Source organism: Odontomachus brunneus, unplaced genomic scaffold (assembly GCF_010583005.1).
Source record: "Odontomachus brunneus isolate Ranch 3 - 2012 unplaced genomic scaffold, Obru_v1 Obru_scaffold_002, whole genome shotgun sequence".
Classification (NCBI taxonomy): Eukaryota; Metazoa; Arthropoda; class Insecta; order Hymenoptera; family Formicidae; genus Odontomachus; species Odontomachus brunneus.
In genome coordinates this window covers 3,224,543-3,240,943 of record NW_022639452.1, presented here as the reverse complement: position 1 = coordinate 3,240,943, position 16,401 = coordinate 3,224,543, and the positions used below count along the sequence as shown (strand labels likewise).

Genomic DNA, 16,401 nt, shown 5'->3' with positions numbered 1-16,401 from the left:
TCTCTCTCTCTCTCTCTCTCTCTCTCTCTCTCTCTCTCTCTCTCTCTCTCTCTCTCTTCCGTTGGAAAACCGACTGGTCGATTTTCACGGTCGGCCAGTCACAGCCCGTCAAACTTCGAACACCTGTATCGTCCACGCGCGCCAACGGCGGCGGCGGCGGCGGTGGCGATGGCGGCGGCGCAGTGTCCGAGATAGTTTCCAACGGGCGACACGGAGTAATTAATGCAGAAATTAACCCTTGAGGTTAATGATAAGCGTTAACGACTAATCACCGGCTGCGACCGAGCGGCCTCGTCCGATACTATTCCGAGAGACCTCCGCCGGCCCACACTCATTAGCCGCTCATCCTTACGAGCGTGACGATGAAGTTGTCCTCTCGGACTCCTACAAACTTCCCCGGCTACGAACACGAGAAAGAAAGAGCAGTAATTAATCGAACGCGATGGATTCCATTATCCCGAGAAAAATACCGCGTTCGTACATCACGACGATTAATAACTCTGCGTCTCTTTCACTCTTATTACGAGAGAGCCGGAGCGCGAGACGAGTTAATACTTATCCCTCGTTTCTATTGCCCTTTGCATCGTGCACGTCGGGTTAAGGAGATGTCATGAGAACCTTACGTAATACTGACTTTTTCGTGCAAACTGTACGTTGTATCAATCACGCGAAAATCCTTTTGCACAATGAAAGTACGTGGAAGAATGAGTCGGGGCATTGTGCCAATATGCAACGAAAACGATATAAAGTTTTAGAATTGACATCTCGAGCTGACAGCGCAAATATTCGCCTAATACAAAAGATCTATAATTTGTATATATCGAACGCAAGTTTGCTTTGTTCAGAAAAATTTCATAGAACATTGCTGCGTCTTTACGACTGAATTTAGAGGCTTTAAAGTATACCGAAAGTTTACGGGGAAATTTCTTCATATGCATAGTTACGTTTTCTACTAGATATGATAAAACAAAGCTGCAGATATTGCGGGAGGAGTGAACTCCCGAATATCTTTACAATAGATTTTGGAACAAAATGTTTCAAATAAAATTCGTTTTGTACTAGAAAGTGTATTTAGTAATCATTTTACTTTAACTGTGGGTGGCGTTGTCATGGTGAGATAAAAATTAACACAAAAATCTTAAATGGAAAGCCATTATACCACGACTTTTATGTATTCTTATTATATATTCTTGTATTTGACGTCGAGGCGTTTTCAAATAAAGGGGTGTATAAATAAATCTTTCTTGATCAAGAATTGTTATAAGCAATCGAAGTTATTATCGCGCCAGGATTAGCGTTGATGCACACGAAGATACGTGTCGGTGTATATTAACTCTTTGTGTCACGTTTTTTTCAAGAAAACTTTATTCTTTGAAACATATACTATATCAAGTTTTCAAGGTCGCTGATTACGAATTTGAAGTCAGATTTGAAAAATTCAAAATGGCGGATCCAATATAGCAGACGCAATGTTTAAAAAATTTTAAAAATAGAAAAAAAATTTAAAAACTAAAAAAAATAAAAAAATAAAAAATAAAATAAAACTAAAAAAAGGAACTAGAAGCTTGCCACATCCTCGTTGTTAGTTGCGGGTAACGCAAAGAGCAAGCAAAATATCAAATTTTCATCCGCCATATTGGATCCGCCATTTTGAATATTCGAAATCTGACTTCATATTCAGGGATCCCAAAAACCCCCGAGTAACAAGTTTCATGACAATCCTATGGATTTTTAATTTTTGCGTCCGCCACATTGGGTCCGCCATTTTGAATTTTTCAAGTCTGAATTCAAATTCGTAATCAGCGGCTCCGAAAATATTGAATTCAAGACTAACTGGAACCTTTATATGATTGAAATATTGCCACCAACAATTTTTTTTACAAAATCAACATTTTTTCAACTTCATTTGTTTATAATTATTTATTTATGCATTATGGAACTTTAATATCGACTTTTAGTATTTAAAGGGACACCTACTTTATATGAAGATATGAAAATTTACGCAATAAAGTGTCCAAATTTGTTGTTTTTCTTAAATATACTGTACAGTTCTAGGTGTTATTCCTGAGTAACACTGTGACGCAAAGGGTTAATGACAACCAAGATGTCTCTGATTTTATCCTTAAAGCGACACTAATTGTACAGCATGTAACATAAGTGTCTATATATTGCATAAATCTATTACATAAACTATCAGATTTTGCTCATAAGTCAAGGAATTCTTGACTAAAAAAAGTTTATTTATTGTATCTGAACTATTTTATAACTTAGAGATGTAACTTTTATTTATTTATTGTATCTGAACTATTTTATAACTTAGAACTGTAGAAATGCAAAAAGGACAATGTACTCGCATCAATGCTTACCTGACGTTTTGACGATCGCCTTTACGTTATCGTGTTTGGAGTTTCACATCCCCTTAACGTTATAAAGCGAGAGAGAGGAAAAGGACAGAGCGAGAGAAGGAGGAAGAGAGAGTGAGATGCGTACAGTCGACTGCGTTGTGAGAAACCGCGGTCGAATAGCTCGAATTACAGAGGGAGTAATTTGCCGGTTGTCTTGTCGTTATTACCGCACGATTGTAAAAGTCGTGGCAGTTTAATACGCGGGTTCCACTTTCCCTCACTCTTCCTCTCTCCCCCATCCAGTCTGACGCACGTTGGGGTTCCGGATGCAATTTAGAGATAGTTTATACCGTGCGTCCGACGTAATTACGTGGTCGTAGTGATAAGTACACTCGGCACACGACGATCGCGATTCGCATGCAGGAACCAGCCAGGGGGTGGTGTTCCCCGTATAAACCCATGAAATCCGATATTCCTTGATGGAAAAGCAGCACTTCCCGCGCGTCACGGGCGACATAATGTTATTGCGGCGTATCGGATATCCGGCCATAACTAATATAACCTCGGCCGGACAACTTTACGACCTACGGAAACTGTCATGCAATAAAGATGTGCAGTTCGGCCGAGCAGCATTTGAAATTCAAGTCGGTGCGCACTAAAAACCGCGTGTCGCGCGCGAGCAAGCGCTTGCTCGCGAGGAATCGCAGCATGGAACTCTTGGCGCGATTTTCTATCTCTCAAACTCTCTAAAGTATTATACAATCAGCATATTCTTCACTGAGATATTACACTTATAACTGGTGGCTCAGTTACAAGTGTAACACTGCAATCAGTAAAATCTGAAAGGAGATCAGTTAATAGTAGCGACTATTCCTATTATTGTTAACACTGTTTGTTAATACAGAAAATATCATTGCATGCAGGGCGCATGGAAGCCATCATCTCCATCGTCACAAAAAAAAAAAGTTCAATTTGGGATAACGAATTTGTTTATTACAGATTTTGCAGTGAAATGTCACTTCCACTGGTTAAAATCGATAAGAAATACGATGGAGTATAGTGGGAGTGTTCTTACTGAAAATCTCAGTGAATATTCACTGATTATATTATGTTACAAGACTTTGCACTTTTACCATGAAGGGTCGTTCTTTAGTAAATCGGGTGCGCTGAATACAAATGTGGTCTCAAAAACTGTCCGTCATGTTTCAGAGAAAATTCGTAATACATAAACCAGATGTGCCAGCAACTTCGAAAAGGTTTTAAATTGAAGCTTATACCTTTGATTTTATTTTAAAAAGCCAAAAACTTTGTCGAAAGTGCCGCTTTGTACAGCCTCACAAAGGGATGAAACGTTTTCACAAAGTATAACAAAATAGCAAATCTTACACTTAACAAATTTCTAGGTAAATTTTTATTAGGAACAGACTTAGAGAGAGAGAGAGAGAGAGAGAGAGAGGAAATAATAAAGATTGTAAAAGAAAATACTCTATTCATTCATGTTGCACATAGCATTCTTGAAAGGGCTTGGAATTTGCAAAAACATCTTAAAATTGAACAAAAAAATTCTAATTACACTTTTATTATAGACAAGATACAATGGACTTTAATAGAGGAATTCTCATGATCGCTATTAAATATCCAAAGATTTGCTGGATGTAAAGTATAATTTTGCTTTATAAATTTGTGACAGCGCCTTATCCCTCTATGACGGTAGTTTTTATGAAATTTAAATTTTCGAATTTTTTAAATAAAGACGAACGTTCAAGAGTTTCCATTTCAGACTAATTTCGAAATTACTGGTACACCTAGTTTATGCATCATAAATTTGTGAAAATAGTCAAAGGCTATGTTTTTGAGGATTTAAACTTTTATTTTCTCGAAAACCCGATGTGTGGCGGACAGTTTTTGAGGTCATATTTGCCCTCAACGCATTTACTAAAAGAACGTCTCCTCATAATAAAAGATCAAGCAACTGATTAAAATTTGTAACATGGTGTTAACGATTAAATAGTTCTTTCACTGAATTTAATCAGAAATATTTTTACTGATTCATTTTAGGAGAGAATGAGATGTCTCCAATATTTATCGCTCGTGAAAAGTCAATATGTGCGGATTAATTAAACACGACATTGTTAACTGATGCATATACTATCGACAGCATTCGATGTGTTCGATCTGTTTGACTGTCGTAAATTCCAACCTACACGGTTTCGCAATAAAAATCAAAATTCTCGCCCTCATTGACGTTAATAGACCGTCATAATTATTATTCTACCGGAATTCCGTTAGCGGGTGTCAGTCAACATTCTCACCGCTAACTATTCCAATTTATGCGTTGCAACAGTGCGACGAAGAGGTAGAAGCCACGAGAGGTAGAGTCACTCAACGTCGCCGGGGGGCGAGTTTTCTCGCGTGCGCAAGGAAATATGCGCGACGGCGTTCATCGTCGAGGGCCATCGCCGTAATCGCGGACAGCCGGCTGTGAAGGATGTTCCTCGCCGTTTCGCGGGGCTCGTTACAGAAAATTTCCTTAATTTCGCCGGTGAAATTGCTACGGCCTCTCTGCCGGTCGCGAGGCCAGGGCTACACGTCGCCGCGTATTCGTGAATTAAGCTGCCCCCGACCCTCGCGAACCTGGCGAAAGAGGGACAGAGAGAAAGAAGCATAGGCTAAGAAGGAGGCAAGGGGTGAAATGAGAGCGACAGAGAGAGAGAGAGAGAGAGAGAGAGAGAGAGAGAGAGACATAGCGAGCGAGACAGCCGGCTCTGGATAGTGGATAGACGCTGTATACCCGTAGGGCGACTTGAAGTATGCACTTGACGCATGCAACCTAAAGTCTGGCGTGCACACCCCCGATGCCCGAGCCCGCACGAGTATCCAACCGTCAGGGCGGGCCCCCCGGCCACTCTTCCCTGCCTCTAAATCTCCGGCAACCTGTTCCGGAATCCACCCTATCCTTCGCTCCACTTTCGTTTCTGCTGTCTGACTCGACACGCGGCTTCCATGGACTCTACCTACCCTACCCTACGCTTCTTCGCCTTGCCTCCCCTCGATGTACCGGCCGCCTGTGTGTACCGTACGACAATTCACGTCAAGCACACCGCCCGACGGAATTTATTACAACTTTTAAAGTCACTGCGCAATCCACCCTCCCTCGGTTGCCGCGATACCTGCAACTCCTTCCCTTGGCCGTCGCATTGGGATGCGCTGTCTGTCTGTTTAGCTCGTTATATGGTAGTTTAGCTTGCACAGTATGGCAGCTAAAATTTGAATAGCTGAACCGTGCTTTTAACTGTAGCAAGACCGATTTTTCACTTATAACACGAGGGACTGAGAATGACTCGACATCGCCCGTATACTTATCAAATGTGTATTTATTTATTAATCTGAGACTCTCTCTCTCTCCCCCTCCCGTATTACTGCGAAGGCGAATGATTAAATCTGACCTCCTGCGTCGAAAATTTGCATTCGGCACACGGCGGATAATTGATACTACGCCGATTGAAGTTTCACTCCACACACGGGATACAATCCCGCATATAAATTCCCCAAGATTTTCCCAAATACAGCATACATTTCGATTAGGATATCCAAATTTAATAATCAAAAATTGATTATTCCGCTGTAACACCAATTGGGAATTCCATTCTTGTCCATGGGTTTATGGTTTAGAATCGAAACAGAAATATTATGGAATCTCACGCTTTTATCAGCCGGTAACATTGTTTTATTTTTTGTTGCCAAACAAATGCATTTTTATACTATTTGTATAAAAATAAAAGAACACTATTTTTTTAAACAGTTTTACTATTATATCGAGTGATGGGAACGATAGGATAATATTTGGAAAGTTAATATATGTTTTTTGTCCAATTTCAATATAAAAATAAAGAACAAAAAAGTGGGAAAACTTTGAATTTCTCACTAAGAACGGCATGTTTGAAATATTACACTTGTAACTAGAACCTACAATTATTTTGGGAAATTCAGCCTCCAGTTAGAGGTATAACTGCATTCCAATTAAATCCTAAGAAATTTTCTATACATAATATCTCGAATATACTCCGTTACGTTAATATCGCTTGGGGCATCGAACGATATATGCACAGAGAAAATCTTCAACGCGTATTGCACGATGAGGCACTTCGCGCGAGCATTTCGAGTTTCCTCGAAACTACTCCTCCACAGAGTGTAGAGTTACCGGTTTGAACGTATTACAAATAGCTCGAAGCGACTTTCGGAAGGCCCTCCAGCCCTCGAGAATCTCGACCTGTTCAGAAGCTAAATCCGCGACGACCGGCTGTCCATAGCCTGAAACAAACGGCGAGGCGTTAGTTGGGCCGCCTATGGCGTACAACCGCGGTCCACGACCTCGTAAAATGTCTGGAAACTTACGTGGGTGGAAACGTCAAAGTTAGTGAATGGCCCATTCAATGCACTGTCGCGTCCGGTCGAACCGGTCCGCGAGCTCTCGTTGTATTTATTTGGCACGTTTGCCCTCTCAGTGGAGCAGAGAGGGAGAGTGTTAGAGGGAGAAAGAAGGATACGAACGCTACGAAGCGAACGCCAGACGAGCTGTCGTTCAAGCGCGTTTTCCGCGAAGCGTCGAATTTCCTCATCCCAAGGCATCGATCCGTCTCGGCAGGAAGAGACGACGGGAAGTCCATCCTCTCGATTGCCGATAGTTCGCTTAAAGTCGAGAGAACCACGCGCGCCACAAAGAGACAAGTCTATCCTCGAGTCTCTCTTCGATGATTCTTACTCCTGATATCGTGTTCTTGTCGGATAATCAACCGCTCCTCTTTGTCTTATTCTACAATATTTTGTTATACAATTCTTAACCAAGTATTTTCGAAAATGATAGTTTAAACTCGGATAATTTGACCATACTTTTTTAAAATGCAAAAAAAATACATTTCTTATTGTTATTTCTTAATAGCGTTTGGCACATTACTTCACTGAAGCCTACAGTAATACCATCAGAGTTAAAAGAAAAATACTTCAGTGAAATTATTTATTACAAAAATATAAAAACATGAGCATTGGCCATCTTACCTAAATGTTTAAGACAAGATGGCTATACATATATTTAAGAATAAGATGAATAAGATACATATTTTATGTTTAAGATTCTGTACCTATTATTTTATAAAATAATGAAAAAAATACAATTTAACATATTCATTTTAGTATAAGATATTTAATACATATTATTTGTGAAAAATATAATATACATATGTATAAAATAGAAACTTCTATTACAAAACTTAAATTTTAAATCCAATTTTTTATCAAAACATATTGCACAAAATTTAATTACTGTAATATTGAAAGTAATTTTTTAAATATAACGACTTTTGTTTTATAAATGTTAGAATGATAGTGGGCCATCTTACCCAAAATGCGAGTGAAAGACGGTTATAATAGTGAATAGAACAAATAGTGAAAATGAAAATAAAAATGCATGTTACATTACAATTTACATACTTACTTTATGTATCTAACGTTGATTGCGATAGCTTAACTGTAATTTATTCGATGTTACAGCAAGTTTTAGTGGATATATGAGAAATTTTACAAGTAGTCGAAAATAAAAATATAGTATAATATTCATAATGTAGTATAATATTCATCTTGCTATTTCGAAAAATTTCGAAAACACACATACACTACGATAAATGTCGATTATCATTGTGACTGATTACATAAACGCAATGTTTTGCAATTATTAGAGAAATTACATCTTTCCGACATGGCCATCATATCTGAGTTTATCCTATATCACGAAGAGGTAAAATAAAAAAACGTATAAAAGTAGAAGTTATATGAAATATTTATTTAAAATAGTCTCATTAAACCCAAAAATATAAAATAAAATGTAACCAGTTCACCAAGAATCAATACACGGATATTGGTGCGAAATTTAAACTTTAATTGAATAATAATATTTTAACACTATTTTAAAAATGTACGCACTAAGGAATTTTTTTTGCAACTTACGCGAAAAAAATTCATCTTTTACGCTGGAACCAATCCTATAATCCCGATTATTTTTAATAACCACTTTTTTGTTAAATGATAAGCATATTTTTATTTTGTATGAAGTTTATTAATTATATGTAACAAACTCTTATATATAAATTTTTATTATGCCTTAATTAATTATTTATTTATAGACAAAGATTGTTTTTGCAGCCGACGGACGAACAAAAGAGAGAAAACCCTTGATCGGCTTGCAATTTTATGATTTCCCGTTATATTCCATTATATATATTTTAAATCTATTTTATCTCTAAACGTTGAGTCATACGCTTTTGTATTTTTAAGACATGAAGTTTAGAGTCAATATAAATACATTTCATACAAATATATAATATACAAACATCAATATTAAGGAACGAAACGGCTTCATCTAACGATCGAAGCAAAAACTTACATATTTCAAGTTGAAATTATATGGCTACATATATATCTTCTTGTTTGTTTCAGGTAAGCGATCAATTGTGACGTAAAGATCGACGTACGTCGGGGTGACTATGGTAAATCTACGAAGGGTAACGTGGTTTAATTGTAGTGTGTCGAAACTCTGTGTGTGCGTGCGTGCGTGCGTGCGTGCGTGCGTATATGTGTGTGCGTGTGTGTGTGTGTGTATATACACGTTGATAATGTGTTGGGATAGCAAGAATGTAGTGAACAAGAGCATAAAATATATAGCGAGAACAGAATGTGTGTACCGAGTACATACATAAGTAACGAGAAGATAGATGGCGTGTAGCGCGCGCGTAGAGGACGTGAGAGAGCGAAATGAATCGAATCGAGCGAGTCCTGCGGAACAGAAGTACAAAAGAGTCGAATGTCTCTCTCAGATACACTACTATATTATAATTCAACTACTAATTAATAAAACCAACTTTTACTTTTTGGATATATATAAATGAATCTTTCTGATCACAAGAAAGCAACTGTAAAATTCCATCAAACTATATCAAAAAAACAGAAAGCACAAGCTTGTCTATGTGTATCCTTCTTTAATTTGTTTTTTAAATCGTGAAGTTTAACTAGGAATGTTATTGAACTCATGGCTTCTAATTCAAAACTTTTTTATTTAATTATAAAATTTAATCGTTAGTAAATTTTTTAATTAAAATTTGTCTTATTTTATTTAACAAAAACTATAAACTTGTTGAATTTTTTTATTTATCTACCTAAAAAATTACTTAATAAGATGTGAATTTTATAATAATATTGTCATTTTCAAAGGAAGACTTTTCACGTTTGGTAATAATACTTAAATTCTTTTATAAAACTAATAAATTTCTCCTTTTATAAATCTTCACAATTATCATTGAATATATATATATATATATATATATATATATATATATATATATATATATATATAGTCTTTATTATTATAAACCATTCACATGACACTTTACTCCATCAACCAAGCATATTTATTACTCAAAAAGAAACTAATAAAGAGAAAATAACTGAAAAAGAAAAAATTTAAAAACATGTGTAATTATTATTATTGCAATGTATCTACAAGATTCCCGAGAAGAAGATCGAGAAAGAGAGAGAAAGAGAGAGAAAGATCACGTCAAGGACGTTATAATATTGAAAAGTAGACCAGATTAAGAGAAAGGAAAATATGTGGAAGAGTGTAATTTTTCTACTCCTTATCGTTTGACTATAACGTTATCTCGAAATTAGAGACTGCATTTGACCGTGAGCGACGGAAGATTAAGCGAGTTTTTTTTATGAATTTTTATATACTGTGTTCCGAATATTTCTCCAACATAGTGTATATATAATTTTGAAAGATAATACGTCGCAAATGACGAAGAATAAGATGTATATCTAAACTTGATTTTGCTGCTTTGCTGAAAATACAAAGCTCACGGATTTGAATTTCGTCGACCGCGAATGATGAAGCTCCGATATGCCTGAGTAATTCTCGCATAACTTAGTGCTTCAATCAACAATTCAAATCGCAGTGCATAAAATGCAGAATGACGAATACCGTAGTCTCGCTCGCTCTCCCGCATTCTCTTTCTCTCTCTCTCTCTCTCTCTCTAAATAAAACCTTGTTGTTACGCAAAAACATCATGCGCTCCGGTTATTGTTTATACACGAAATTCGTGAATCGATCAATTATGCATGAACCTTAGTAAACCTGGTAAAAAACATCGGTGGGAACGCAGATTTGGTCGGGCGTCTCTTTTAACAATGCTTTTTTATTATGTCGATGCGCTTGAATCAATGTTGCATAATTTATCGAAAGAAATGTGACATTTAATATTTGAACGTTGCAAACCCGCTGAGGCTACCAATGAATATTCATGAGAGAATATTAATTTCACGGCGAGTTTATTCGAGTGAATGCGCGGCAGAACGTTCCTCTACAATAATCACAAGATAGGAAGCGCAAACAGTAACAATTAAAGACTGCATTATGGTTGTGGTATCGCGACCATGAGTCAAAGGTTACAGTTCACTCGGATCGAAGGACGACCGGGCAAATATTATCGACGAAGTTTCTATGCAATCGACGCCAATATTGCCAACTATTCGAAAGGTATTGATCCCTTTCGGATGGAAAGGCCGCTTCTATGGAGAATTCTCTAGAGCGCTTATTTCGCAGGCAGCTCGCGTTTGACTTTGCCGAATGGAAGACACAATTGAACAGTAGTTGTTACACGTCCGGGCGAGTGGGATTATATCAACGGATCGTGTTGGCAACACGACATAGACGATAGATCGTAGATATATATAGATATATATATAATGTAGGTGCAGACACACACACACACACACACACATATATATATATATATATATATATATATATATATATATATATACACTGAGAGAAAAATTATCTTAAAATCAACAAATATTTCCTTGTAGTGGATGCCATTAATAATTTACTTAAATCTACATTCTCTTTACTTAAATCAAATATTGTTTACTTGATTTAAATAAACAATATTTGATTTAAGTAAAGAGAATGTAGATTTAAGTAAATATGTTAATGGCACCCACCAATATTTGTTGATTTTAAGATAATTTTTCTCTCAGTGTACATACAAGGTGTTAAAAAAAAGGTTCCAGATTAACAGGATAAACAGTACTCATTGTACAAAGTAAAAAGCGCTTGATAAATTAGGTCGACAATCATATCATATCATATTATATCATATTATTTTATTATTGCTTTATTTATATTAAATATTTTATGTATCTCTCATCTCTCCATTTCTACACTCGCTTGGCATTTTCATATTACGAAATTGTAAACTCTCAGAACTCTCCTGGTCTTTTTTTAATCAATTTAACTACATCTTGGATTCTTCAATATAATTCCTCTACATTATTTATAGGTAAAAAAATGTGCGTTCTCTGATTATAAAGATAAATGACTATATTGTATTAAAATGAAATAACAAAATTTATTTGTGAAGAGTGCGTAAAAATAAAGGGACACGAACATTTTTTGTAAATATCGAAGTAATAAAATAAAAATAATAATATGGCTCATTTGTTTTTTCATCACGCGTGAAAAAATGGGAGCATTTACGGAAAAAAAAGATCTGCTACATATGGACTACTAAATATAATTTGCTGTATTAGCCACTTTTTCTTTACTGCAGGAGCCAATTTCCTTGCTATGATAACAAGAAAATCTGCTCCTGCAACAAAAAAAGTAGCCAAAGCAGCAAATTATATTTAGTTGTCTGTAACAAATTTGCTACGTTAGCCATTTTTCTTGCTGTAAGAGCAGATTTTCTTGTTTTCATAGCAAGAAAATAGATTCCTGCAGCAAAGAAAAAGTAGCTAACACAGCGAATTATATTTAACTGTCCATATGTAGCAAATTAGTTTGCTGCTGCAGCAAATTATTTTTTTCCGTGTACAAATAACTTACGTAATCGGAGAATGTTTTCGACACTAAAAGGAATGATTTTTTGGCCTACGTTAGGTATTTTTTACTCAATACAATGACTACTATCATCTGGAATTCTTTTTTCAACACCCCATATATACACGCACACAGACAAGCCGATAAAGCGCGATGTGTGGCGCGTTTATTATGCACGGCGTAATGTCGCGCGCGGAATTAGAGCGAACGTCCGTCATCGTCGTCGCCATCGTCGTTCTCGTCGTTATTTACCGATAGCTTCGACCAGACGAGCTAACCATATTGTATGGAAATGCACCGTATCGAGATACAGATTACTGGAAGCACTTACTGTACAGTCGTATTCGTTGTACTCGTCGCTTCGAATCAGAAGCAAGAGCCTGCATTTCCGCTCTTTATCCGTTCTTTAATTAAATTGCCAACCCCGCGATCCTTTCAACGTTTCGGTGACTTTTATTTGCGTCGGAACTTACGAACTCAGCATTCTGGCCTGGAATATTGGTCAGAAAAACACGCTTGATGTATAGTGCTTTTCTGTTTTTCGAAAAGAGATTATTGAACCCGCGTTCTGCGTTACTGCATAAAACATTTGCTTTCCCGTGGCTACGCCACCGGTATCATCGATTCGATATAGTTAACGTTTGTTTCTCGCCGGGATTATGTTGTACACAGATTAACGTACACACAGATAGCAGCGCGGAGCACTGCCGCTAGAGAAAGCTTGTTTTGCTCGACCGCCGCTTGTTGTAACGTGATCGGGCAACAACTCGACTATAAGCACGGTACTTATCCTGTAACTAAATTTGTGGAATTTCTCAAAGTTCCAGATACATATTAGCCGACCTAATTCCCCACTCGCGACATATATTAGCCCCGTGGGAACAACTGTCGAAGTCGACGATTTATGACGAATTATGCTCGCAGGCAATGATATCAAAATGCAAAAAAGAAAATAATATCACGTTACTCTCTCCCGACGGTATTTTCATTCCGAAAATGCGTATCGAAAATTGAAATAACACGTGTTAAGAGCACAAACTTGCTTTATGCTCGCAAGAGCAATTTGATTGAAACGCGATTTACACAGCAGTTGTACAGCAAACGTGTTTGCAGTTGTCGCCTGGTTGCCCCAGATCCGGCGTGAAATTTAATCTATGCCTATGTTTATAAATTGCTTTGCAATCGAGCGACGATTGCTCCTCAATGCCTGATTTTTTATTACGTCCAATACAAATTTTATTATAAAGCGATCACACTCTACTGCTCGAATCAGCGCTCTCGTTCTATATTTATTACGAATCCTCTTCTCCCTCCTTCTCTCCCAAACCTAGGCATTCGTCTCTGAAATATCTTGTCCTGAGCGACGACATCCGTTATCCTGCAACATCATCGGTCGAGATAGTCGACTACGTCGGCGAAGAACTTGACCGCTAAATGTGCGTATCATGTTCATAACATTGTGGTGGCAGATCTTGCCGGTACTAACCCTCGTCACGGTAATCGCGCGTACTAATAGCGCTTCTAAGGGAAGATGTAGATATGTCGTCGATCATTACGGGATACTGATAAACGTGCCATCGTTTAACCACGCGATCGTCGAACGATCCTCTGTCTATTAACTATAATCAGCGAGTTCCTAAATTATCGGACAAGACGACTAGAATGAAAATTACAATAATAATTTTGCTGCATACTACGATGTCCTAAAAATGTATGTATAAAAAGCAGCAGAGTTAGTACGTAAAGAGCGAGGCAAAAGTATATGTTTCTTGGCCAAAACCCGTAGGATTGTAAGCAATTCGTTATGCAGCCGCGATATACAAGTAGAATACATTAAACTGAACACAAAATTCCTCTACCATTTCGCAAAATAATCACGTAAAATTTTGAGTTATTAATCAAGAAAATTGGTGATCACTTGCGATAATATAAATGAGTTGTGATGACGACGTCTGCCGTCGTGTGTTTGTTTGAAAAAAAGTTCTTTATCATTTTGCAACTGCGTAGATTTTTAGTTATTAATTAGAGAGAATTGGTGCATTCTCGCGCACTGCTTCTTTTAATTAATAACTAAAAATCTACGTGATCATTTGCAAGATGGTAGAAAATATTTTTATTTAGTTTAGCTAAATATATCAGTTTCCTTATTTTAAGCAATAATTATCTTCAACAAATTTATCTTCAGTTTCCTTATTTTAAGCAATAATTATCTTCAACAAGTTATCTTCAAGAAGAAAAGAATATTTTCTTATTAATAGTCTTAAAATACTCATTCCAAATTTTAGAAAAGCTTATTATTATTAAGAGACACTTGATTCGATTCTATATATATTTAGCAAATCGAATTTTTGTAATTTTTGTTCATTTCATATTTTTTACTAAAATACCACACCTATTAGAATTCAGAATATATTTATAACAAATTTAATAGTTATGGATTTGAGGAAATGAAATGAATGTAAGAAGGATAAGGAGCAGATATTTTCTAACAAAGAGTTGTAGTATTGTACAGAAAAACAACACGGAATTTTGAGATTCTGTGACGAGGATTAGCAAACGGAAACAAGTGCTGGATACGGAATTATTGTGAAAATCGACATTAAAATGAAGAAGTTCGCGGAGATAAGTAGAAATTCCAATGTCAGTAAAAAGATAAATCAAGCATCAAAGATGAAGTATAAAACGTTGATGCATCTCGATCTTCCGTAATTAGCGCGATTGCTGCATTCTTCCTACACTCTAACGCGATTCTTACATCAACATAAAGAATTGACCGACTAAAGATCTCAAGAGATCGCGCTCACGCAGTGTGCGTGCAATATGGAAACGTTGATATGATGTCTGATAAACGTTCCTCCAAAAAAACGGCTGAGAAAGAGAGAACAAAAGAGAGAGAGAGAGCAAGGGAGAAAAGAGAAAGAGAGAGAGGGAGGGGAGAGAGAAAGAGATTCTTAAATATTCACCATATAATGGCGCCTATCGGCACAATTTATGGCACAGACCATGCCGCGAGATCGATTTCGCACGCATCGTGCATCGCGGCTAATCAATTACTTCCGCATAACGACCGTCCGTCCGCGCCTCGTTTACATGCGAAGGACTCACCCCGCATTCTACGGCACTGCACTACAGTTTGGCCCCGAGGACAGCGGCACAAGGGAACGAGGGAGCTTAGAGGGGAGAAAAATTTCTAAGAGTGTGTAGGAGTTACGTAAGAAGTCACGGCGTTCGATTTAAGCTCTCTCCCGGCTATTACGCCCGGGGAAATAATGGAGGCCCCGTTTGATGGCCCCTTTTAGTCCGTCGGGGTCTCCGACGCGTAACATTATTTATCTGACACGTACTTTTATTGTCCCACGAAGGCGTTAAAATTAATTAGAACCCTGCGGACGCGCTCCCACCGTCGGCGACGTTAATGGTGTGCCAACGTCGAGATTGTCGAGTTGCCTCTTAGTCCATCGGAAGACCGACGGACACCTTTTACACTAATGAGCGGTGGCCTGAATGCGGGGGAGACACCGAATGTGTCGAAGTGGTAACGATTCGCGGGAACGCGTGTCGCGTCCGTGACTATTTGACTTTTCAGTAATCCACGCGTCGAGAAAGAGAAACAAATGATAGATAGATGGATGCATTGTTTGTTAAGCGCTCTGGGACACTTTTTTCAAACGCTAATATTAATACAAAACTAATGTTTTAAATAAGACAATTTAAGTTAGTCCATATACGAGAGAGTATCTGACGCAAGATATGCAAAACCACGTGTGAAGGTACAGCACGTGCCAACCTGAGGACTCCTGGCATTTTGCAAACAACCACGTGTGAAATTCCGAGATATTAAAAGAAGCAGATTGGCGAACCGGAGCGCGCGACGTTATGAAATGAGCTCTGTTGATCTTTGACGCACGAAAAAATTTAGCTGTATCATCGCCATGTATGAGATAACAGCAATGCTAGGTTAGGTGCAATTAATCATATTGCCTCAATACTAAAATATTTTTGTTGATCGAATACTTTCCATCTTTCTACTAATTATCCCTTTCTTTTCGCGTCCCTTTCATGGCACTTCTCACTTAATTGTTTACTCTACCTTCACACGTGGTTTTGTATGACTTGCGTCAGGTATAGGAA

General features: G+C 37.5%; 1 protein-coding gene across 2 annotated transcripts in view; it reads left to right on the top strand.

The window, feature by feature from the left end:
- LOC116841716 (fat-like cadherin-related tumor suppressor homolog) overlaps positions 1-16,401 on the top strand; it is a 483,336-nt gene that overhangs the window by 403,662 nt on the left and 63,273 nt on the right. Inside the window, exon 4 of one of the 2 annotated variants that reach the window (XM_032810024.1) lies at positions 8,835-9,420. The exons of the other annotated variant lie outside the window; for it this stretch is intronic. Coding sequence (XP_032665915.1) covers positions 8,835-8,857 — 23 coding nt within the window. The 3' untranslated portion in view covers positions 8,858-9,420. Of the gene's footprint in view, positions 1-8,834; positions 9,421-16,401 lie in introns of those variants that run through there. 2 annotated transcript variants of the gene reach the window in all.